The sequence below is a fragment of the Ahaetulla prasina genome, chromosome 15, assembly GCF_028640845.1.
Source record: "Ahaetulla prasina isolate Xishuangbanna chromosome 15, ASM2864084v1, whole genome shotgun sequence".
Classification (NCBI taxonomy): domain Eukaryota; kingdom Metazoa; phylum Chordata; class Lepidosauria; order Squamata; family Colubridae; genus Ahaetulla; species Ahaetulla prasina.
Window position 1 is genome coordinate 7536669 of NC_080553.1, and position 22226 is coordinate 7558894.

Genomic DNA, 22226 nt, shown 5'->3' on the forward strand with positions numbered 1-22226 from the left:
TGGAAAACTGCTGGGGACCTTCTACTGCTGCATCATAGAGAGTATTTTAACTTACTGCACCTGTGTCTGGTTTGCCAATTGCACAGTGGCAGATAGGACAACACTCCAGAGGGTCAATGTCATTTATTTATTTTATTCATTTATTTTATTTTATTATTTCAATTTCTGTACCGCCCTTCTCCCGAAGGACTCAGGGCGGTTTACAGCTAACTAAGAACGACAAGTAAAAAATTAAAAAACAAATTTAAAAGATCAATTTAAATAGGCTGAAAATTCTAAAAACTATTAAAAACCCCTATTAAAAAATATTAGGCCAGTCTTGCATGATGAAATAAAAGAGTCTTCAACTCACGCCGGAAGGGCAGGAGGTCAGGGAGTTGGCGTATCCCTGGGGGTAGCTCGTTCCAGTCATTACCCAGAGGATAATTGATTGCCCTCTCTCCTCCTTGGAAGAGCTTTATAGCTCCCGCTGCCTTAAAGGTAAAGGTAAAGGTTCCCCTTGCACATATGTGCTAGTCGTTCCCGACTCTAGGGGGCGGTGCTCATCTCCGTTTCAAAGCCCAAGAGCCAGCGCTGTCCGAAGACATCTCCGTGGTCATGTGGCCGGCATGACTCAACACCAAAGGCACATGGAACGCTCTTCCCTTCCCACCAAAGGTGGTCCCTATTTTTCAACTTGCATTTTTTACGTGCTTTCAAACTGCTAGGTTGGCAGAAGCTGGGACAAGTAACGGGAGCTCACCCCATTATGCGGCACTAGGGATTCAAACCACTGAATTGCTGACCTTTCGATCAACAAGCTCAGCATCTTAGCCACTAAGCCACTGCGTCCTTTCTTCCCGCTGCCTTAAGAAAGTTCAAAATATTCTTAAAGATCCATCTCATCCTGGGTACCCACCTTTTTTTTTTTTTTGAACTATTACCATCTGGCAGACGGTACAGGACAATACAGACAAGGACAAAATAGGCTGAAAAACAGCTTCTATCCCAGGGCAGTAACTATATTGAATTCTATTGTGTAGTGCAATATTAATGCAATATCAGGGGTTTTCAATTCAATTGTATAGAATGTGAAGGATGTGCGTTTGTGTGTGGGGGTTCCGACGGATGCCCTAATTAATTCATGATTTATAATTTTTATAGTTATAATGTGCGCTGAAGATGGCATTTAATTTTGCATGAGGTGCAATGATAATAAAGTAAACTAAACTAAACTAATGTCATTAAAGTCGTATAAAAACGTTTGAGAGCCAGGTCTCTCTTGAAGGACATCATGCATATTTCACAGAGAGTCTTTTCTTCAACCATTGATTTAAAAAAACCAAAATAAACCTAGCCATTGGAGAATGGTTTAACTCTGAAATCTCCTCCACCCAGAGAAGTTCATGCATTGCCAATTACCCAAGCATAAAGGGTTTATATTAGAAACGTAGTAGTTGGGCACATTAGACATGAAACCAGCAGCAGGAACCTAATGCTTGCCAAATTAGCTATGCAGACTGGGTCTAATGGCAATTAAAGTTCACCTGAAGAGCCCTTGATTGAATTAGCTGTTGCTTTAGATCCGTCTTCAAATTCTCCGATTGTAACGCACCCTTCTTTCATCGCCATCTATAATAAGCTTCGTAAAACTGAAGACCGCACTAAAATTCATCCCTAATCTGGATGTGCGACCTCAGCAGTTTTCTCAAGCAATTGTGCTCAAGATGTTTTATTTTTTTCTTTCTCTCTCTCTCAAAGCATAATCCACCAGTTTGATTTCTTGGACCTTGCTTTGAAAAAGTCGAAAGTCGCATTTTGGAAAGGAAAGGAAATGTATGAAAGCAGGTGAGAAATGTCTTATAAATTCTGCTCTCTGATGGGAAACCTGGAAAAAAAAATCAAGGTAAATATGTTTGCGGCCAGCACTAAGTTAAGAATTTTTTTAACCATGGTGTCAGGCTTCCCACGGATGCCCTAATTAAATCATGAACCTCAAGCCAAGCTTCAAAAGAAATCCAGTTATTTATTAGGAGCTTCAATGTCGGCACATTCCCAGGTAAAGCCAGCTCTGACCCTATGTAATTTACGCCCCAATCATGACCCTGTTTTCCCCCTCCCCCCAGGGTGTGCCATCAATCACATTTGCCACCGGAGCAATTTCACGGGTTGTAGAGATCACTCCCCTCTGGCCACTGTGGGTAACCCTAGGATACAGCCTTGAGAGAGATCAGTCTGGAATGTACATCTCTTTGACTGCTATGCCATTTCATCGGTTCCCCATCCCCCCCTTGCTTATGGCAACTTGAGAGCAGGCCAGGGATGCTTTGCGAGTTGACACATGGTTTATTGAACTATCCTTGCAGTTGATCGAATCAATGGCAGCTTGTTCAGACAATTTTTGGCTCGGTTCTCCATTTCTTTTGTGTAGCAGATACAAATGGAGTAGAAACACAAAGACCAGGCTCAGGATTCAGTTACGATAACCAATCATATTTAAAATCAGCCAGGAGTTGTTTAAACCAAAAACAAACCATAGTTTCAAATGAAGGTGTGTTACTACTAAAAAAAAACACCTGTGTTTTTTTTCTCCTTGATTTGGATTTATATACTATGAAAACCAGACTTGGCCATATAAGTGCATAGACACCAGAATTGGGTTCTGTCCTATTATAGGCTTAAACTGAATTAACCTGTTTTATGAGTTCATACAATATCTTGAGCCATGAGCAAACAGACTGAGTTCACTCAATGTCCTCAGCGCAAAAATCTTGCAAACAGGGGAAAGAAACAAACACAACATCGCAATCCTAACTAACTTTCACACAAACCAAGATCAGTATGTGTGAATCGCAGGATTTTTATCTACTCTAGTTATGTTGTAGAAATGACAAGACAAAGATGTCTCTAGGGCCTACAGACACAGGCCTGGACACAGGCCTGCCTGTTAGGGTCTCAGGTTTTCTTAGCAACCCACCTTAGTTAGATGGGTTGTGAGTGGTGCGGTAGCGTAATGGTGCAGATGCTCACTCCCACTTGGGAGGTTGAGAGTTCAATCCTAGGCAGTGACAGATGTTTCGGGGTGCAAAGAGAAAATATCTGCTGTGAACTCCACATAGGCATCAGGAAGGGCATCCGGTGGCAAACGCTCAGTTCCATCCGGGTGTCCAAACTCTACACCATGTCATCAAAGAGCCATCACAGAGTCATCGAAAGGGAGTTTTAGTTACATGAGTTGTTTGATTTTTCATTTGCCTCAAAAGTTTGGTTCCATCCTTAGCCCACTTTTGTATCTCTGTTAGTAGTAAAATTTTCTAACCGCCCACTGGTTCCACAGTAATGCGCTATGTATCGTCATCTGCGCATGCCTCTCGCGCATCGTGGATTGGGTTTGGGGGGGGCACTGGCTACCAGCTCTGCTTGTCTGTTACAGCTGGGTGGTGTGGGGGGGAGATGCGCGAGCTATTCTGGGACGAGGCTCTTTTGTTTGCGGTCGCACTATAGCGCCATTTAGTTTCACTTACGTAACGCAAACTAAACTTATGCGCGGGCGATGCAAATAGTATATTTTCAGAAATTTAAATTGTCACGGGGAATTTTATGAAAACCTAATGAAAATGTTTTTAAATAATGCTATGAAATTTTTTTTAAAAAGTCAATGGGCCGTGATAGCTCAGGCTGTAAGAAGCCTGTTATTAGAACACAGCAGCCTGCAATTACTGCAGGTTCAAGCCTGGCCCGAGGTTGACTCAGCCTTCCATCAAAGAGATGTACATTCCAGACTGATCTCTCTCAAGGGTTACCCACAGTGGCCAGAGGGGAGTGATCTCTACAACCCGCGAAATTGCTCTGGTGGCAAATGTGATTGATGACACACCCTGGGGGGAGGGGGAAAACAGAGTCATGTAGAGTCAAGGTAGGTAAAATGAGGACCCAGATTGTTGGGGGGGCAATAAGTTGACTTTGTAAATATACAAATAGAATGAGACTATTGCCTTACACACTGTAAGCTGCCCTGAGTCTTCGGAGAAGGGCGGGATATAAATGTAAATAAATAAAAAAAAAATTAAATTAAAACAAAGGAAAGTGCTTCAGTATCGGACAAAACCCCTACCGCCCACCATGAAAGCTGGAATGCCCACTAATGAGCGGTAGGGACCAGGTTGATTACCACAGCTTAGTCTATGGCTTTCCTTAATGTTGAATCTGACAGAGCAGAAGACCTTAGCTGCCCATGGCTGATCTGTACCAAGTACAAAGTAGGACATGAATTGTGGACTAAGCAAAGATTGAAAAAACACCCTCTTTTTTCAGCTGGAGATTGGAGGGTGGGGGTTGGGGAGGGCAGAGAGGGGGTTGGTTCAGAAGATATGGCTACCGTGCAAAGAAATTAATATTTTAGGCACCTCAATTTTCAGGTCTTATATATAATTTACTCAGCAGGTCACTCCTGCTCGGTAAGCTGAATTGTGCAGAAAAAAGTCAAAACCCAAACTTACAGGCGGGGGGGGGGGGGGGGGGGAAGAAAAGAACTACTGCCTTGCAATTTCCTAAGAAATGTTGTTGAAAGGAAAATTGCTAGAACTGCTTGTCCCTAGAATATAGTGAAGGGTGTAATTTTCTCATGGTTTCTGGGATGGGCAGCAGGGGTGAAATGCTCCCGGTTCGGACCAGATCACTCGATCCGGTAGAGATGGGAGCAGGTAATTTGGAGAACCGGTAGCAAAAATCCCTCCCCCCCCCCCGCCACTGCCCATGCCTCGTTGTTCCTCTTCTCTGTCTCTGAAGCTCTCGGTGGTGATATAGCTGCAAACGGCCTTAAATGACTGCCGTGGCACTTCAAAGCTGATCAGCGCTGTAGGCAGCTAGTGGACCGGGGCCTCTATTTTTAAAGAAGGTAGACCGGGGCCTGCCAAAAAAAGGCACTTGGTAGACCGGGGCCACTCACTAAAAGGCAATTGGTAGACCGGGGCCTCTATTTTTAAGGAAGGTAGACCGGTGCCTCCCAAGTTTTGTATACTTTATTTTTATTATTTATTATTATTGACCATACCCATTCAGTCACCTGACTACCAAGCAACACCCACCAATTAAGCCATGCCCACAGAACTGGTAGGGAAAATTTTTAGATTTCACCCCTGATGGGCAGTCACTTAAACCTCCCCTTCTCAGGGATGCTGGATTTACCCCCAAAACGTAGAACTGTACCATTGTGTGTAAGTGAGAGCATCTCTTCAAAAGCTCCCTCCCTCCCTACACATGCAGTAATGTCTATCTTAGCCCTGGATTGTACCAGCCTTGATTTGGTTAATGCTTTCATGCTTCCCCAAGAACTGGAGAAGTCCCCAAGCTCTAATCATAACTGACGGTTGAAAATACATTCTTTTAACTAGCTGGAATAAAATTAGTTCAAAGTAAAATGTCATCTCTAGTGTTTCTTTAATTGCAGAAATGGTTCGGGAAGAAAGAGAAGGAGAAAGGTGAGGAGGAGGAGGAGAGAGTGGGAGAAAGAGAAGGAGAAGGAGGAGAGGGAGGGGAGGAGGAAAGAGAAAGAAGAGAAGGAGAAGGAGGAGAAGAAGGGGGAGGAGAAGGAGGAAAAGGAAGAGAAGGGGGGAAAGGAAAAGGAGAAGAAGGATATTTTTTCATAATAGTAGAGATGGAACAGGAGCAGGAGCAGCAGGAGGAGGAGAACTCTGCGGTCCTTGGTGCTTGCTGTTTTTTTTGCAGATGTTTCATTACTCAAACTACGTAACATCCAGTGGTGGGATTCAGCCAGTTCGCACCACTTCGGGAGAACCGGTTGTTAACTTTCTGAGCAGTTTGGTGAACTGGTTGTTGGAAGAAATCATTGGGAAGAGAACCGGTTGTTAAATTATTTGAATCCCACCACTGGTAACATCATCAGTTAGAAGGGAGTGGGGTAAATGGGGAGGAGGAGGAGGAGGAGGAGGAGGAGGAGGAGGGGAAGGGGAAGGAGAGGAGGAGATGGACTGTGGGATCCTTGGTGATCTCTGAGCTTGGTTATTTTCTTGCAGATGTTTCATTACCCAAATAGGTAACATCATCAGGGAGTAGGGTGTGCAGGGAGGAGGAGGAGGAGAAGGAGGAGAAGAATAGGAGGTAGTGGTTCAATGCCACTATCTTAGAAAACAAAATGGCAGAAGGTTCTTCTCCTATGCTTTCTTGAAAACAGGACTTGCCCACAGAAAGAGGGAAGATGGTTCAGCTGTGTTGATCAAGTACCTATCTGAGGTCCATAGAAGTTGACGTACATCTTCCTTCTGGCAAAGAACGGCCATTTTGCGCAGATGTCCATCCCATCTTACTTCTCCAGTTCCAGATGTGCTAATTAACAACATCCCCCCCCAAAGCCTGCCAATCCCTTTTCTTTAGTCCAGGGGTCTGCAAACTTGGCTCTTTTAAGACTTGTGGACTTCAACTCTCAGTCTTAAAAGAGCCAAGTTTGCAGACCCCTGCTCTAGTCTCAGGAGCTACCACACCATGAAGTTAATGAAAAGTCCTCTTTTTTCCCTCAGCTCCTGACTGAACTACATTTCCCTGGGCTCCTTGTGGAAAAAGGAATTATAGCTGAGACCAATTTAAGCCTCTTTGACACAAATTTGCATCTGTTTACTGTCTCCGCCGTAGGTCACAGAGCATAATAAGAAACACGGAAATATAAAACTATTATTCAGTCAAACAAATATTTCTTCACAAAAAAGCCAAATACTTCAGGCACCAGGAAATGCAACCAATTATCTCTGAAACAATAAACGGCACAATTTCTCATCAGTGTTTCATCTTCCTTCCCAAATGATGATGGCCAGCGAAGCTCTACAAAACCACACATGCTTTCAGCAGAAAAGGCCCATTGAATTCAATAAGAATGGTTTCTAAATCTAGAGGTGGGCTTCAAAAATTTTAGCAAGGGGTTCTCTGCTTGGTTGCTGGGTGGGCGTGGCCATGGTGGGTGTGGCCTAATCGGCCTCCTGCACCATGGTGGGGGGGCATTTTTGCCCTCCCCGGGCTCCGGAGGCTTTACTCGAGCCTCCGGGAGGGTGAAAACAGCCTCCCCAGGCTCTGGAGGCCCATTTCCGGCCTTCCTGAACTTCAGGTAGGTCCGTTTTTTGCCTTCCCTGAGCTTCCGCACATGCCCTGCACTTACCTGCATCCAAAACAGGCCGCATGGGGACTGCTGGGAAGGGAGGGGTGGGTGGGGCAGGGCCAGCCAGGAGTGGGATTTGGGGGTTCTCCGAACTGCATAGAATCTTAGTTAGAGGTTCTCCTGAACCCTTGTGAACCCCCAGCAGACCATCCCTGCCTAAGTCTCTGGAAGAAGCAACCTCTAGTCCCATTTTCCAGAGTCAGAAGCCACTGTAAGAAGGATCAGTCCTGGTTAGTGCTTGTGTTCTGTCCTCCCTCGCCTCCGTCCGAGTGATGGCTTAATTAGCCGGCACTATCAGCCCTGGCAGCAAAAGAGCGAGCGTCTGCCAAGTGGCTCCGTTATCTCCCTTGACACCAATAAGTCAAAAAGTACTTTAGCTCTTAGTTCAGCAGTTAATTTGCCTGCTACGAAGAGACACAGCAGCTCTCGCTGCCTTTATATCCTGTGGGGTATGGCTCCATGACTCAGCACTTCCTTGGCCTGCCCCACCCCTGCTTCTGTTTTCCCGCCTCTCTCCTGCCTACGAAATCTAGGGTCCAGCCACGCCTGATTGCCATCAGCTGGGTCTGGAGGTGTGGTCTGGGGGGGGCAGGAAGAATCAGGGGATGGAGGCCTTGCTATCTCTTCCATCTGGCCTACCTCTGGCTCCTGGAGCTGAGCCAGGGAAACGGGTGCTCCCGAGGTAAGTCCTGACGGCCCTTCCCTCTCACTTTCCAAGTCACTTTCTGGCAGGAGGGCCGGCTCGGGGGGGCTCAGACACAACAGCTTGGATGGAGATCTTCTTGGATGGAGATTACCAGGAGAGTAGAACTGATTGTAAAATAAACAGAATCTCCTGTGATGGAGACAGTGATAAACCACATCCATCATGACTGGTAAAAAAACCCCACTCGGATGTCTCCATGAAGACATCCAAAACTCAGGTGAAACCAGGCTTAATACCATGTTTTCCTGAAACTAAGACATGTCCCGATAATAAGGCCAATTGGGCTTTTGAGCGCATGTGCTAAAATAAGCCCTCCCCCAAAAAATAAGCCCCTCCCCAATACTTAGACACATGCTCAGCTGCTGTGCAAACAACACAATGTGAGGAGGCGAGGCTGGAGAGGGAGGAAAGGGAGGGGGAATATGCCCCATGTACTGCTGCCATCCAGAAGAATGGCCTCACGGAGGCTGCTCCCGCAAACCCTAGCTCACGTGCCCCTTCTCTTAGTGGCAGCCGCAAAGAGCGGCCGCAAAAAACTTGCCAGCTCTAGCCCTGTCGACCTGGGACTGGGGGGGAGGAGGACTGGTGCTGGAGCTCCGGCCCAGCGAGCCCCCTCTCATGCCTTCACCCTCCGGCCCCGTGTGAAAAATGGCTCAAGCTGCTCTGACCGCTTCGCTGCAGCTTTGTTGTGGTCCGTCAGCAGCCTACGGAGCTGGCAACGGAGTCGGACAGCGATGAGGCTGAGGTGAGACCAGGGCCATCAGGAAGTGAGGTGCAGACTCCAGAGCCTCCAGAGACTGATAGTAGTGAGGCAGAGGAACAGGAGGAGCCTGTTCCTAATGCACACATGAAAAGAGTGGCCAGAAGGCAAGAGCAGCTCAAGCAGAGGACAACTTGGGAGTAGGGCCAAGAGATGATTGGCTCCTCCCATAAAGCTTAAAACAAACCAGCACTGGTGTTTCAGCTTTGCTGGAAAACAACGTTGTAGCTACATCTTCTGCTCTGTCTTCTGCTTCGTATACATCTTTGTTTTTGTGGTTTCTGGATGTTTGCCAGGAAGGGCCTTTGGCAGTTTGCCTAATTGGACTAAGGTTTGTGAGATAACTGAGGAATTTGTGTTGGGAGGCATTTGTTTTACTTTGAGTTGAACGACGCTGGGAATGAAGTAATTCCCAGCTGTTCGAATAAAGTTTGTCTTTCCACGGACTGAGTTTATTACTACCTACTTGGGCCTGGGTCACAACAAGCTTCTCCCACCCGCCCCCACCACCAATTGGCCTTAGCTCGGGGGAGAAATGGGTCTCGGATGGGGGCAGCCACTCTACAAAAGGTACCTGAAGGCAGGACAAGAAGTAATGGGGGGAAGGTCATTCAAGAGAGACCCAACCTAGGAAAAATTTTCTAACAGTGAGAACAATCAATCAGTGGGACGGCTTGCTTGCCTCCAGAAGTTGTGGGTACTCCATCACTGGAGGCTTTCAAAAGAGACTGGACAATCATTTGTCCGGAATGCTATAAGGTCTCTTGTTTGAGCAGGGGTTTACTAGATGTCCTTTCCAACTCTGTTATTCTATGTTCTGGTTCACATAATTTTACCACCGGTTCAAAAATGTGAGCGCACACATGTGCTTTGCTTTCCTGCGTGGCTTGCATGCTTGCAAGTGGTTTAGAAAACGTGGCTAAATAGGATGGCATAGCGCCAGGGCGAGTGGGCAGGCAGGCCCACCTGCAGGTCGCCACTCGCGGTTCTCCCAAACCGGTCCGAACCGGCTGGAAAGCACCACTTTTCTGGTTGCAAGAATGCATGTCAGCTTTTTGAAGTAGGCCAGGTTAGGAAACAAATATTGCAAGGATAACAGGAATACTTTTGCTGTTGTTGTAGGGTATAAAAACAGAATTTTGACAGCTTACCAAATCTGCCTTCCAACCCCTCTTATATCAAACAGAATGAAAGAGAAGCTATTTTCGATCTCTTTCTTATGTTTTGCTCCTTCTCCAGGGCTGAGATATTGCTATAACTATTAAGAGATAACCCTGAAGATGAAACTGAAATATTTTGGCCACCTAATGAGAAAGAAGGACTCCCTGGAGAAGAGCCTAATGCTGGGAAAGATTGAGGGCAAAAGAAGAAGGGGACGACAGAGAAGGAGGTGGCTGGATGGAGTCACTGAAGCAGTAGGCATGAGTTTAAATGGACTCCAGAGGATGGTAGAGGACAGGAAGGCCTGGAGGAACGTTGTCCATGGGGTCGCGATGGGTCAGACACGACTTTGCAACTAACAACAACATTAAGAGATAATTCTTTCTTTCTTTTTTCCTTTTAAAGGGAACATTCTGAAATAAAGTGCCCCCAATTTGCAATCTGGAGGGTATTTTTTGTGTGTGTGACTTCTATAGTACAAGTAGTTTTTGCTATACTGCAGTTCATTTAGTGACCATTCAAAGGCACTGAAAAAAGTGACAATTCTTCACACGACGGTTGCAACCTCTCCATAGTCACTTGATCAAAATTCAGATGCTTGGCAATTGATTCATAGTTACGACGGTTGCAACCTCTCCATAGTCACTTGATCAAAATTCAGATGCTTGGCAATTGATTCATAGTTACGACGGTTGCAGGGCCCAAAGGTCGTGATTCCCCTTTTGCTGAAAAGCCCGATTCCCTTAACAACCCTATTACTTAACAATTGCAGTGATTCATGTCGAACCCGAAAGTTGACATGTGTGTAGCCATTTTAGTTAGCCCTATATTATACTATATTATATATATATATATATATATATATATATATATATATATATATATATATATATATATATATATATATATATATATATATATATATATATTATATTAAACTATATTATACTCTAGCAGTTTCGAAAGCACGTAAAAATGCAAGTAGAAAAAATAGGGACCACCTTTGGTGGGAAGGTAACAGTGTTCCGTGTGCCTTTGGCATTTAGTCATGCCGGCCACATGACCACGGAGATGTCTTCGGACAGCGCTGGCTCTTCGGCTTTGAAACGGAGATGAGCACCGCTCCCTAGAGTCGGCAACGACTAGCACGTATGTGCGAGGGGAACCTTTACCTTTATCTATATTATACTCATTTATTCCTTCTCCTTCACTTTCTCTTTACTTACATAAGGGGTTTTATTCGGGCTCGCCACATTCTTAAGGTTGGGAGGAAGGCAGTGGTGGTTTTCAAAATTTTTTACTACCGGTTCTGTGGGCATGGCATGCTTGGTGGGTGTGGCTTGGTGGGTGTGGCAGGGGAAGGATACTGTAAAATCACTATTCCCTCCCCACTCCAAGGGAAGGATACAGTAAAATCTCCATTCCCACCCCACTCCAAGGGAAGGATACTGTGAAATCTCCATTCCCTCCCCACTCCAGGGGAAGGTTACTGCAAAATCCCCATTTCCTCCCGATCAGCTGGGACTCAGGAGGCAGACAATAGATGGGGGTGGGGCCAGTCAGAATTTTTACTACCGGTTCTCCGAACTACTCAAAATTTCCACTAGCAGTTCTCCACAACTGGTCAGAACCTGCTGAAACCCACCTCTGGAGGAGGGAATAGATAGTGAGGATTGTTTTGGCTAGGTGACTTTCTTTCCTGTGGGAAGAGAGGTTGTCTTTGCTGAGAGCTGGAGGTAGAGTTTGAAGACACCGGGCAATGTTGATTTTGCTTTCATTGGGGAATGTGACCTTTGTGGGATGTTTCTAATTTACAATATTACATGGTGTAGTTTGGGACACTTTGTGGGATGTTTCTAATTTACAATATTACATAGTCCAGTTTGTCTTAGATCCGGAATTACAACATATTTTGCCAATTTGATGTCTACCCTAAATAAAAGAAATTTGTTTTGGAAGATGGACTTTGCATATTTCCTTTTTGAATGGGTTTCATCGCTCGGAAACCTGACAATTCACTTAACAAGTGTGGCAAGAAAGATTGTATAAAGGGGCGTGACTCACTTAACCAACATCTCCCTTGGCAACATAAATTTTGGGTTCAGTTGTGGTCATAAGTTGAGGACTAACTGTATCTGACTTGTCTCAATGTTCTTCCTAGTTTCTTCTTATTTTCCACTCCAACTGATGGATTCGACTTGCAAAATTGTACCTCCGCCTTTAGCAAAGCACAAAAAAACAAAACTATTTGGGAGACAAGTCCATTCTAGAAGAAATCCAGTCCCTGTTTATCAAGTGTTCATAGCCTGCTCTTGGAAACATTTTATACACAGTAGGTTTCTGCCTTCATGATTGTTTATTTTCAGATTGTGCGTGTGTGCGTGTGCTTTTATAATGATACTTTCAGGCCCAATTAAAATAACAAACTCAATGCCGATGGAACTGTAGCTCCTTAAAAATATGCAGATTAGGATGTTAAAAAAAAAGAAGCTTTGAAATAGTGTGAATTTCCCAGGTCAACTGTTAACATCAAAACAAATATGCATTCTCTTTAAAAATCGTTTCGTTGCTTCGGCGATTCTGTTCCATTAAGAGACAGATAGATCTTAAAATAACTCACAGCAAAATCCTACGCATGTCTTAGAATTCGTGTCTGATGTTTTTGAGATGTTCATGAGAAAGTCCTGCAAAACTCTCAAATAAACTGTCACTATTTATAATTAGAAACCAAGATGGCTCAGGGTAATTAAACATTTGTTGGTATGAAGAACACAATGGTGGCTTCCCCCCCCACCTCATTTTGGGACCAATTTTCCCAGCTGGATTTGAGACCGCTAGTTGTAAACAAGGAACTTAGATGGTCAATTTGGTGTCACTAAAATATGAACCCCCCTAAATGGCAAACCGGCAGCTTTGCAATTTGGCTGCGTTATTTATTTATTTTATTTATTTATTTTGTCACAACATCATATAAAAAGATTATATAGTATATAAACATATATATGAGTAAATATTAGGAGGTATAAGTATATATATATATATATATATATATATATAAATATATATATATATATATATATATATATATATATATATATATATATATGAAGAAAAAAAGAAAAACAATAGGACAGGAACGGTAGGCACGTTGCTGGTTGAGATTGCTCTCTCTTCCAAATTTCTCAAATGCTAAAGAAAAAGGGAAAATTATTCTTATTGGTTTGATGCACAATCAGCCAGATGTTCCGACTGGATTTGACAATTTTGTCCACCTATTGAGTCCTTTCCAAGGACCTTGGATAAGCAGATGTTGATGTTTCATTGTGTTTGAGATACGATTATTTCTTCTTCTTCTTCTTCTTCTTCTTCTTCTTCTTCTTCTTCTTCTTCTTCTTCTTCTTCTTCTTCTTCTTCTTCTTCTTCTTCTTCTTCTTCTTCTTCTCCTTCTCCTCCTCCTCCTCCTCCTCCTCCTCCTCCTGCTCCTCCCACCTTCAAAAAGGATTATTAGAGGAAGGGGGTATGGCATGAATGCCAAGCCCCTTATCAATACAGAATTTGTGAAGTCAGTTGAACCTTCACTTTTAGTCATGATACTCTTTGGCCATGGTGGCTCAGTGGCTAAGATGCTGAGCTTGTAGATCAGAAAGGTTGGCAGTTCTGTGGTTTGAATCTGTAGTGCTGCGTAACGGGGTGAGCTCCCATTACTTGTCCCAGCTTCTGCCAACCTAGCAGTTCAAAAGCACGTAAAAAATGCAAGTAGAAAAATAGGAACCACCTTTGGTGGGAAGGTGGCAGCGTTTGGCATTTAGTCATGCCGGCCACATGACCACGGAGACGTCTTCGGACAGGGCTGGCTCTTCGGCTTTGAAACGGAGATGAGCACCGCCCCCTAGAGTCGGGAACGACTAGCACATATGTGCGAGGGGAACCTTTACCTTTACCTTAGTCTTGAGAAGGCGGGAAAATGTTTTAAAGGAACTGAGTTTATTTATTTATTTATTTATTTATTTATTATTTAAATTTTTATACCGCCCTTCTCCCGAAGGACTCAGGGCGGTTTACAGGCAGATAAAATAAACAGTACTATTACAAAATAAATACTATTAAAATACCACTAAAAAACTTATTCAATTTGGCATAATTAAAATTTAGCAAATAATAAAACCCATTAAAACCCATTAAAACCCATTTAAAACCCTTAAAACCCACAATTTAAAACTAATCCAGTCCTCGCAGATGAATAAATGTGTTTTAAGCTCATGACGGAAGGTTCGGAGGTCCGGAAGTTGGAAGTCCTGGGGAGTTCGTTCCAGAGGGTGGGAGCCCCACAGAAGGCCCTTCCCTGGGTGTCGCCAGGCGACACTGTCTCGCTGGCGGCACCCTGAGGAGTCCCTCTCTGTGAGAGCGCACGGGTCGGTGAGAGGTATCCGGTAGCAGTAGGCGGTCCCGTAAGTAACCCGGCCCTATGCCATGGGCGCTTTGAAGATGTTCACCAAAACCTTGAAGCGCACCGGAAGGCCACAGGCAGCCAGTGCAGTCTGCGCAGGATAGGTGTCACAGGGAGCCACGAGGGCTCCCTCTATCACCAGCGCAGCTGCATTCTGGACTAACTGAAGCCTCGGATGCCCTTCAAGGAGCCCCATGTAGAGAGCATTGCAGTAATCCAGGCGAGGCGTCACGGGCGTGGTGACCGTGCACAGGGCATCCCGGTCTAGAAAGGCGCAACTGGCGCACCAGGCGAACCTGGTAAAAGCTCTCCTGGAGGCGGCCGTCAAGTGATCTTCAAAGACAGCCGTTCATCCAGGAGGGCGCCCAGGTTGCGCACCCGTTCCGCCGGGGCCAATGACTCGCCCCGACAGTCAGCCGAGGACTCAGCTGACTGTACCGAGATGCCGCATCCACAGCCACTCTGTCTTGGAGGATTGAGCCTGAGCCTGTTTCTCCCCATCCAGACCCGTCGGCTTCCAAGCACCGGGACAACACTTGATAGCTTCGTTGGGGTGGCCCGGTGTGAAAAGTACAGCTGGGTGTCATCAGCGTACAGCTGGTACCTCACACGAAGCCACTGATGATCTCACCCAGCGGCTTCATATAGATGTTGAACAGAAGGCGAGAGGATCGACCCTGCGGCACCCACAAGTGAGGTGTCTTGGGCCGACCTCTGCCCCCCTGTCAACACCGTCTGCGACCGATCGGAGAGATAGGAGGAGAACCACCGATGGACGGTGCCTCCCACTCCCCACCCCTCCAACCGGGGCAGCAGGATACCATGGTCGATGGTATCAAAAGCCGCTGAGAGGTCTAATAGGACCAGGGCAGAGGAGCATCCTCTATCCCTGGCCCTCAGAGATCAACCACCAACGCGACCAAAGCCGTCTCAGTGCTGTAACCGGGCCGGAAGCCAGACTGGAGCAGGTCTAGATAGACAGTTTCATCCAGGTGCAAGGAAACTGATATGCCACCATACTCTCTACAACCTTCGCCACGAAGGGAAGGTTGGAGACTGGACGATAATTACCTAAAACAGCGGGTCAGGAAGGCTTCTTGAGGAGGGGTCTCACCACCGCCTCTTTCAAGGCGGTTGGAAAGACTCCCTCCACCAAGGAAGCGCTCGTAATAGCCTGGAGCCAGCCTCGTGTCACCTCCTGAGTGGCCAGTACCAGCCAGGAGGGGCACGGGTCCAGTAAACATGTGGTGGCATTCAACCTCCCCAGCAACCTGTCCATGTCCTCGGGAGCGACAGGGTCAAACTCATCCCATAAAATGTCCCCAAGACCACCCTCAGCCGTCTCACCCACGTCACTGCAATCTTGATCTAGGCCCTCCCGAAGCTGAACGATTTTATCGTATAGATAACCGTTAAACTCCTCAGCACGTCCCTGCAACGGGTCATCCCGCTCCCCCTGATGTAAGAGGGAGCGAGTCACCCGAAACAGGGCGCCCTACTCAGTTCTCCTTTAGTTTTCTCAGCTCGGATGAAAATTAAACCTACACTCATAAGATCCACTGGATTCCAACATCAACGAGGGATCAAGCACATTTTGAATCTCATGATTGGATTTTGAATAAAGGCTAGCATTCAGGGTGTGTGTTTTTCAGCATTCTATCGAATTTTCTTTTGCCCATTATCTCTCTGTTATTCCCCAAGGGCTGCTGGTAGTAATTAAGATCTACATTGCACCCTTTTGTGATATAATTAAACTTGGTGTTTAATTAGAAAGCCTAGCCAGGGCCAAACGAAGAGAAATCAATTTTGTATCTAATGGGCCAAGCAAAGATGAGGAAAAAACATACAGGAAATCTTGAAACGGCATCAAAAATTAGCTGACGGCTAACCTTTGACATTTGCACGAATCGAACCTCACTGTGAACTTCTGCTTACAGAAGCTTTGCATCGCTTTTTCTATTTTGGAAGTTAATTATCGGGTTAAAAGGCTTTTTTTTTTTTAATCGGGACAATTTAGCAAACTTCCCAGGTCACCCAGCAGCTCAGGATAAGCCAGTTACAATAGTAGTAAGGAACGTTTGCTCAAACACTGGTAGTCCTTGACTTAAAAACATTCATTTAGTTACAAGGGCATTAAAAAAAAGTTTTTCACACATACCGTGTTTCCCCGAAAATACGCCCTACTCAGAAAGTAAGTCCTAGCTTGATTTTTAAACGTGCCCCCAATATAAGCCCTACACCCCTCCCCCCAAAATAAGACCTAATTAAGACCCCGCCCACTCCAGGGTGCACAGCTAACAATTAAGCTAGGGTGGGGATGGAGGGGGTGGAGCTACCGTACTATTTACCTTTGGACAGTAGCACTTGGGCCTCACACATCTCGGCCCATTTCTCCCGCAGCAAGGCTTTCCTGAAGACCTCTGTATCCTGTAACAGAGCTCCGGATCGATCTGGAGCTCTGTTATCGGCTGCAGAGGCCTTCAGGAATCTCACCAGGCTCGAAGTTGACTCAGCCTTCCATCCTTCCGAGGTCAATAAAAGGAGGACCTAGATTGTTGGCGGCAAGAGGCTGACTCTGCAAACCACTTACAGAGGGCTATAGAGCACTGTGAAGGGGTATATATGTGCTATTGCCCTTCCTTCCTTCCTTCCTTCCTTCCTTCCTTCCTTCCTTCCTTCCTTCCTTCCTTCCTTCCTTCCTTCCCTCCCTCCTTCCTTCCTTCCTTCCTTCCCTCCTTCCTTCCTTCCTCCCTCCCAGTTGGCTCAGCCTTCCATCCTTCCGAGGTGGGTAAAATGAGGACCCAGATTGTTGGGGGCAAGAGGCTGACTCTGTAAACCGGTCAGAGAGGGCTATAAAGCACTGTAAAGTGGTATATAAGTCTAAGTGCTCTTGCTATTATTATGTATAACTTAAATTGACTCAGACAGTACACGGTTTACTAAGCCCTTTTATGCATGCTAAAGAAAAATGTATAAATAAAATTTAAAAAGAAAAAGACATAAATAGGATTTCCATAATACGTGTTGTTGTGTCCCCTGGAAATATCCCCCCAAATCTGCAAACAACGGCCTGGAAAATAAACCAGTACAAATATATCATGTTTCAGCTTTCAGTCCCTCCCGAGGGGAAACTTATCTGCATAACGACAAGAGGAGAAGGTGTCTCATCCTGTTGGGCGCTCATGTCTCACTTTGTAATAATATTTTCTGCACCTCAGTTCATGTGCGGATAAACATTTGTGATGGCTGCCAAAGTGAATCCTACTCATTCTGGAAAGGTGGGTAGATCAAACCATGTATGACAGGTGTTTATTTTTTGGGGGGGGAGGGGGAAACAAAGATTGCTATGTTTTAAAGGAAGGTCTTAGCTCATGACGTTTATATAATATAATATAACAACAGAGTTGGAAGGGACCTTGGAGGCCTTCTAGTCCAACCCCCTGCCCAGGCAGGAAACCCTACACCATCTCAGTCAGATGATTATCCAACATTTTCTTAAAAATTTCCAGTGTTGGAGCATTTACAACTTCTGCAGGCAAGTCGTTCCACTTATTAATTGTTCTCACTGTCAGGAAATTTCTCCTTAGTTCTAAGTTGCTTCTTTCCTTGATCAGTTTCCACCCATTGCTTCTTGTTCTACCCTCAGGTGCTTTGGAGAACAGCCCGACTCCCCCTTCGTTGGGGCAACCCCTGAGATATTGGAACGCTGCTATCATGTCTCCCCTAGTCCTTCTTTTTATTAAACTAGACATACCGAGTTTATGTTCCCAAAAGCCAGCACGAGGCAAATGAATGTAAAACAAAGGAAGGTGTGGGGAAAGAAATTTGCAAGAGTTTGGCATCAAAACTATGAGCGTTAGAAAGAGCTGCACTCACAATATCAACATTAGGCCGGAATAGCTCAGGCTGTAAGGAGCCTGTTATTAGAACACAGCAGCCTGCAATTACTGCAGGTTCAAGCCCGGCCCAAGGTTGACTCAGCCTTCCATCCTTTATAAGGTAGGTAAAATGAGGACCCAGATTGTTGGGGGGGCAATAAGTTGACTTTGTAAATATACAAATAGAATGAGACTATTGCCTTATACACTGTAAGCCGCCCTGAGTCTTCGGAGAAGGGCGGGATATAAATGTAAAAAAAAAAAAATTACAATTGTCCATGCTTGATTTACTGTCCAAGGGCAGCTGCTAAGTCTGGGTCTAAACAAGGTTTGAGCTTTGTCTTAGTGAGATTAGTAAGACCACACCGAGAAGTAAGACTGACTAGCGAATGGTTGTAAGATGCAGGATCTCCTTCGCATGATTAAATATGAGCCAACAGTGTGAGGCAGCAGCCAAAAAAGCCAATGCAATCTTAAATTGCATTAATTTAATCAAGATCAAGTGAGGTACTAATGCCACTCTATAAAGTAAGTAAGACCACTCTTAGAATCCTGCATCCAGTTTTGGTCACCACAGTATAAAAAAAGATGTTGAGACTCTAGAAAGAGTGCAGAGAAGAGCAACCAAGATGATTAGGGGGCTGGAGGCTAAAACCTAGTCTAGTGAAGAGAAGGATCAGGGGAGACATGATAGCAGTCTTCTAATATTTGAGGGGCTGCCACAGAAAGGAGGGGGTCAAGCTATTTTCCAAGGCACCTGACGGTCAGACAATAAACAATGGATGGAAACTGAAGAAGGAGAGATTCAACCTGAAAATAAGGAGGAATTTTCTGTCAGTGAGAACAATCAACCCATGGAACAGAAGTTGCCTTCAGAAGTTGTGGAAGCTTCATCACTGGAAGCCTTCAAGAAGACACTGGACTGCCATCTATCAGAAATGGTGTAGTGTCTCCTGCTTGGCTGGAGGGGTTGGACTAGATGACTTACAAGGTCCTTTCCAACTCTGTTAATCTGTTAGAGATACTACAAGATACAAACACTTAGGCCCTTGCACATCTTTAAGGAGGGAAAGGAATAAAGTCACGGGGATAAAACATTGTTTTCTGCCTTTAAAAAACAGGAAAGTTAAACCACCAAGACTCCTGGATACATCCATGCTGTTTTCTTGGTAGCAATAGAAATGTGGTTTGTTATCATTTTCATCCAGAATATTGATATTTTTTAGGGCATACATCCCTGGTGTTTGGGGTAGTGTCCCCTCCAAATATTTAACCAGCTATGTGTAACTGCTAGCTATTAAAGACTAACTTTGATTTAAACATAACTATCTTTGAGCTGAAGAAGCTTCTTGGGTGAGAAGCAAACTGTCTTTGAGGAAAAAACAAGGCAGTTCAGTTGTCTTTTGAAAAAGCATCTTTGAGACAACCACGACCTGGATGACTGAGAATCTCCATAGTTGTTTATCAATGCACTTTGGGATGGACACCCTTCAAACGGTGTAGGATTTCCAGAAAAAAAACAGATTTCCAGAAAAGTTGCAGACTACAGGAACCAATTGCGCTTCCATTTGAGTTGCAGACAACTCAGAGTCATCCCCCACAGCCTGCGCCTGTCTTCAACAGGGAAGGGACCCAGGGCAGAAAACATCCTGCAGGAAGCCCAGCTCCATAACAGGATCCTTTCAGCAGTTCTAAGAAGGCTCCGTACCCATTTGCGACACAGATAAACCTCCAAGTGGCCTTGATGGCTCTCTAAAAGAATGCAAATGGCCAGCTGTCTGCAAGGAATATAAATCCATGGGTGGGCTGCTGGGGGTTCGCAGGGGTCTGGGAGAACCTCAGTTCAGAGAACCCCCAAATCCCACTCCTCGCTGTCCCCTCCCACCCTGCCGCTTCCCTTCCAGGAGTCCCCACATGGCCTGTTTTGGGAGCAGGTAAGTGCAGGGCGCGTGCAGAGGCTCAGGGAGGGCAAAAAACAGTCCTACCAGAAGTTCAGGAAGGCCTGTTTCCGGCCTCCAGGGGGGCTCCGGAGCCTGGGAAAGTTGTTTTCGCCCTCCCGAGGCTCAAGTAATGCCTCCAGAACCCAGGGAGGGCAAAAACTTCCCACCTGCCATGATGCAGGAGGCCAACTAGGTCCCACCCACCATAGCCACACCCACCCAGCAACTGGACAGAGTACCCCTTGCTAAAATTTTTGAAGCCCATCCCTGTATAAATCCCTCTGTTCCCTACCATCCAGGCAGAACTGAAGAAGCTTCTTGGATGAGAAGCGAAATGTTTTCAAAGAAAAAAAACAAGGAAGTCCAGTTGCCCCTTGAAAAAGTACCTTCAGGACAAAAAGTACCTTTGGGTCCTTGAGTGGCTCAGACTGCTAAGACAGTCTGTTATTAACAGCAGCTGCTTGCAATTACTGCAGGTTCAAGTCCCACCAGGCCCAAGGTTGACTCAGCCTTCCATTCTTTATAAGGTAGGTAAAATGAGGACCCAGATTGTTGGAGGCAATAAGTTGACTTTGTATATAATATACAAATGGATGAAGACTATTGCTTGACATAGTGTAAGCCGCCCTGAGTCTTCGAAGAAGGGTGGGATATAAATGCAAATTAAAAAAAACAACCATGTCCTGGATGGCTGGGAATCTCCATAGACTTCTCTGTTTTGCCTTGGGGAATTGCAAGGGCGTGAAGAATCAGGGCCACCTATTGACGCTAGATAAGAGTCAATGGAATTCATGAAGGGTGGGACTTAGACCATTTGTGGGAACATAAGGACTCCAGGCTGGTTCCTCTCTTGACGCCAACCCCAGGCACTGCCACTCTTTCCCTTATCAGTATGTAGGGATTAGTTTGGGGGAACAGAAGGAAAAGCCACAGCCAGGGCAAGGATTAGATAAAAGGCACCTTAGCCCACAGAAGTAACACGGGTGTGTTACACCCCTAAGAAGAAACCATCCGTAGTTTCATAGTTTGCAATCCAAGAAAGCAAACATGCCCTTGTAAATAAAAACAGAAATTAAAAAGAACAAAAGAAAGGCATAAAACAGTATGGAGAAACAAACGAATGAGAAAAACAAGCATCTTTACAATGCCATACAGACAGGAGAGGGCTTCAAACATTTTAGCAAGGGGTTCTCTGCCTGGTTGCTGGGTGGGCGTGTCCATGGTGGGTGTGGCCTAGTCGGCCTCCTGCACCACCTGCGGGCAAGGGTTTGCCCTCCCCGGCTTCCAGAGGTTTTCCTCGAGCCTCCGAGAGGGCAAAAACAGGCCTGTTTCCGGCCTCCCCAAACTTCCGGTAGGCCCATTTTTTGCTCTCCCTGAGTCTCCGCATGTGCCCTGTACTTATCTGCATCCAAAACTGGCCACGTGGGGACTCCTGGGAGGGGCAGGGTGGGGTGGGTGGGGCCAGCCAGGAATGGGATTTGAGGATATTCCAAACTGCACAAAATCTTAGCTAGAGGTTCTCCCGAACCCCTGCAAACCCCCAGCAGCCCCACCCCTGCATACAGATTATAGTTTTTCAGTATTCATATGCTAGAAATTATGATTTCACAGTCTATATTTAATTCAACTTTTAGGATCCATGCAAAACAAGTACAGGAAACAGAATAATTTTCATCAATGGTTGGTCACGTAGAGAGCTCACTTACTTTTTGGGTCTATAGTCTGGAATAGATCTGTCCAATGAAATCCGATCGCTCAGTTGTGCGTTGTAACCATATTCTTCATATTTCGTTTCAGATTCATGGCTGTCGTCTCTCAGGGTGGCAGCCATTCCTCCTTGACCCAAACCTCCTGGGCCTTCAACTAATCCCATAGGCTTGGCTAGACCTGGGTGGGTGGGGGTTGAAGGAAATACAGATGCAATTAGTTTGGAAAATTAGGGGAGTGGGTCAGAGTTATAGTGTTAAGCGCAGAGTAAGTCAGGAAGTCCAGGCAGTTCATATAAAGGTTTTTTGCAAGCTTAAGCTCTCTACAAGAATCTGAACTACTAATGGCCAAAGCGAATTGGCAGTAGAGAAGAGTCAACGGAATTCAAGATGGGCTGCACTTAGATCTCTTGTAGGTGCAAAGGGACTCAAGACTGATGATATGCTTGATCTCTCCTTCGGGCTCACCCTGGTCATCTCCTAC

At 45.5% G+C, this 22226-nt stretch overlaps 1 protein-coding gene across 1 annotated transcript in view; it reads right to left on the reverse strand.

Moving 5' to 3' along the window:
* The window catches only part of GALNT9 (polypeptide N-acetylgalactosaminyltransferase 9), a 144844-nt gene that overhangs the window by 84076 nt on the left and 38542 nt on the right, over window positions 1–22226 (reverse strand). Inside the window, exon 2 of the mRNA XM_058158912.1 lies at window positions 21743–21923. Coding sequence (XP_058014895.1) covers window positions 21743–21923 — 181 coding nt within the window. The remainder of the gene's footprint in view (window positions 1–21742; window positions 21924–22226) is intronic.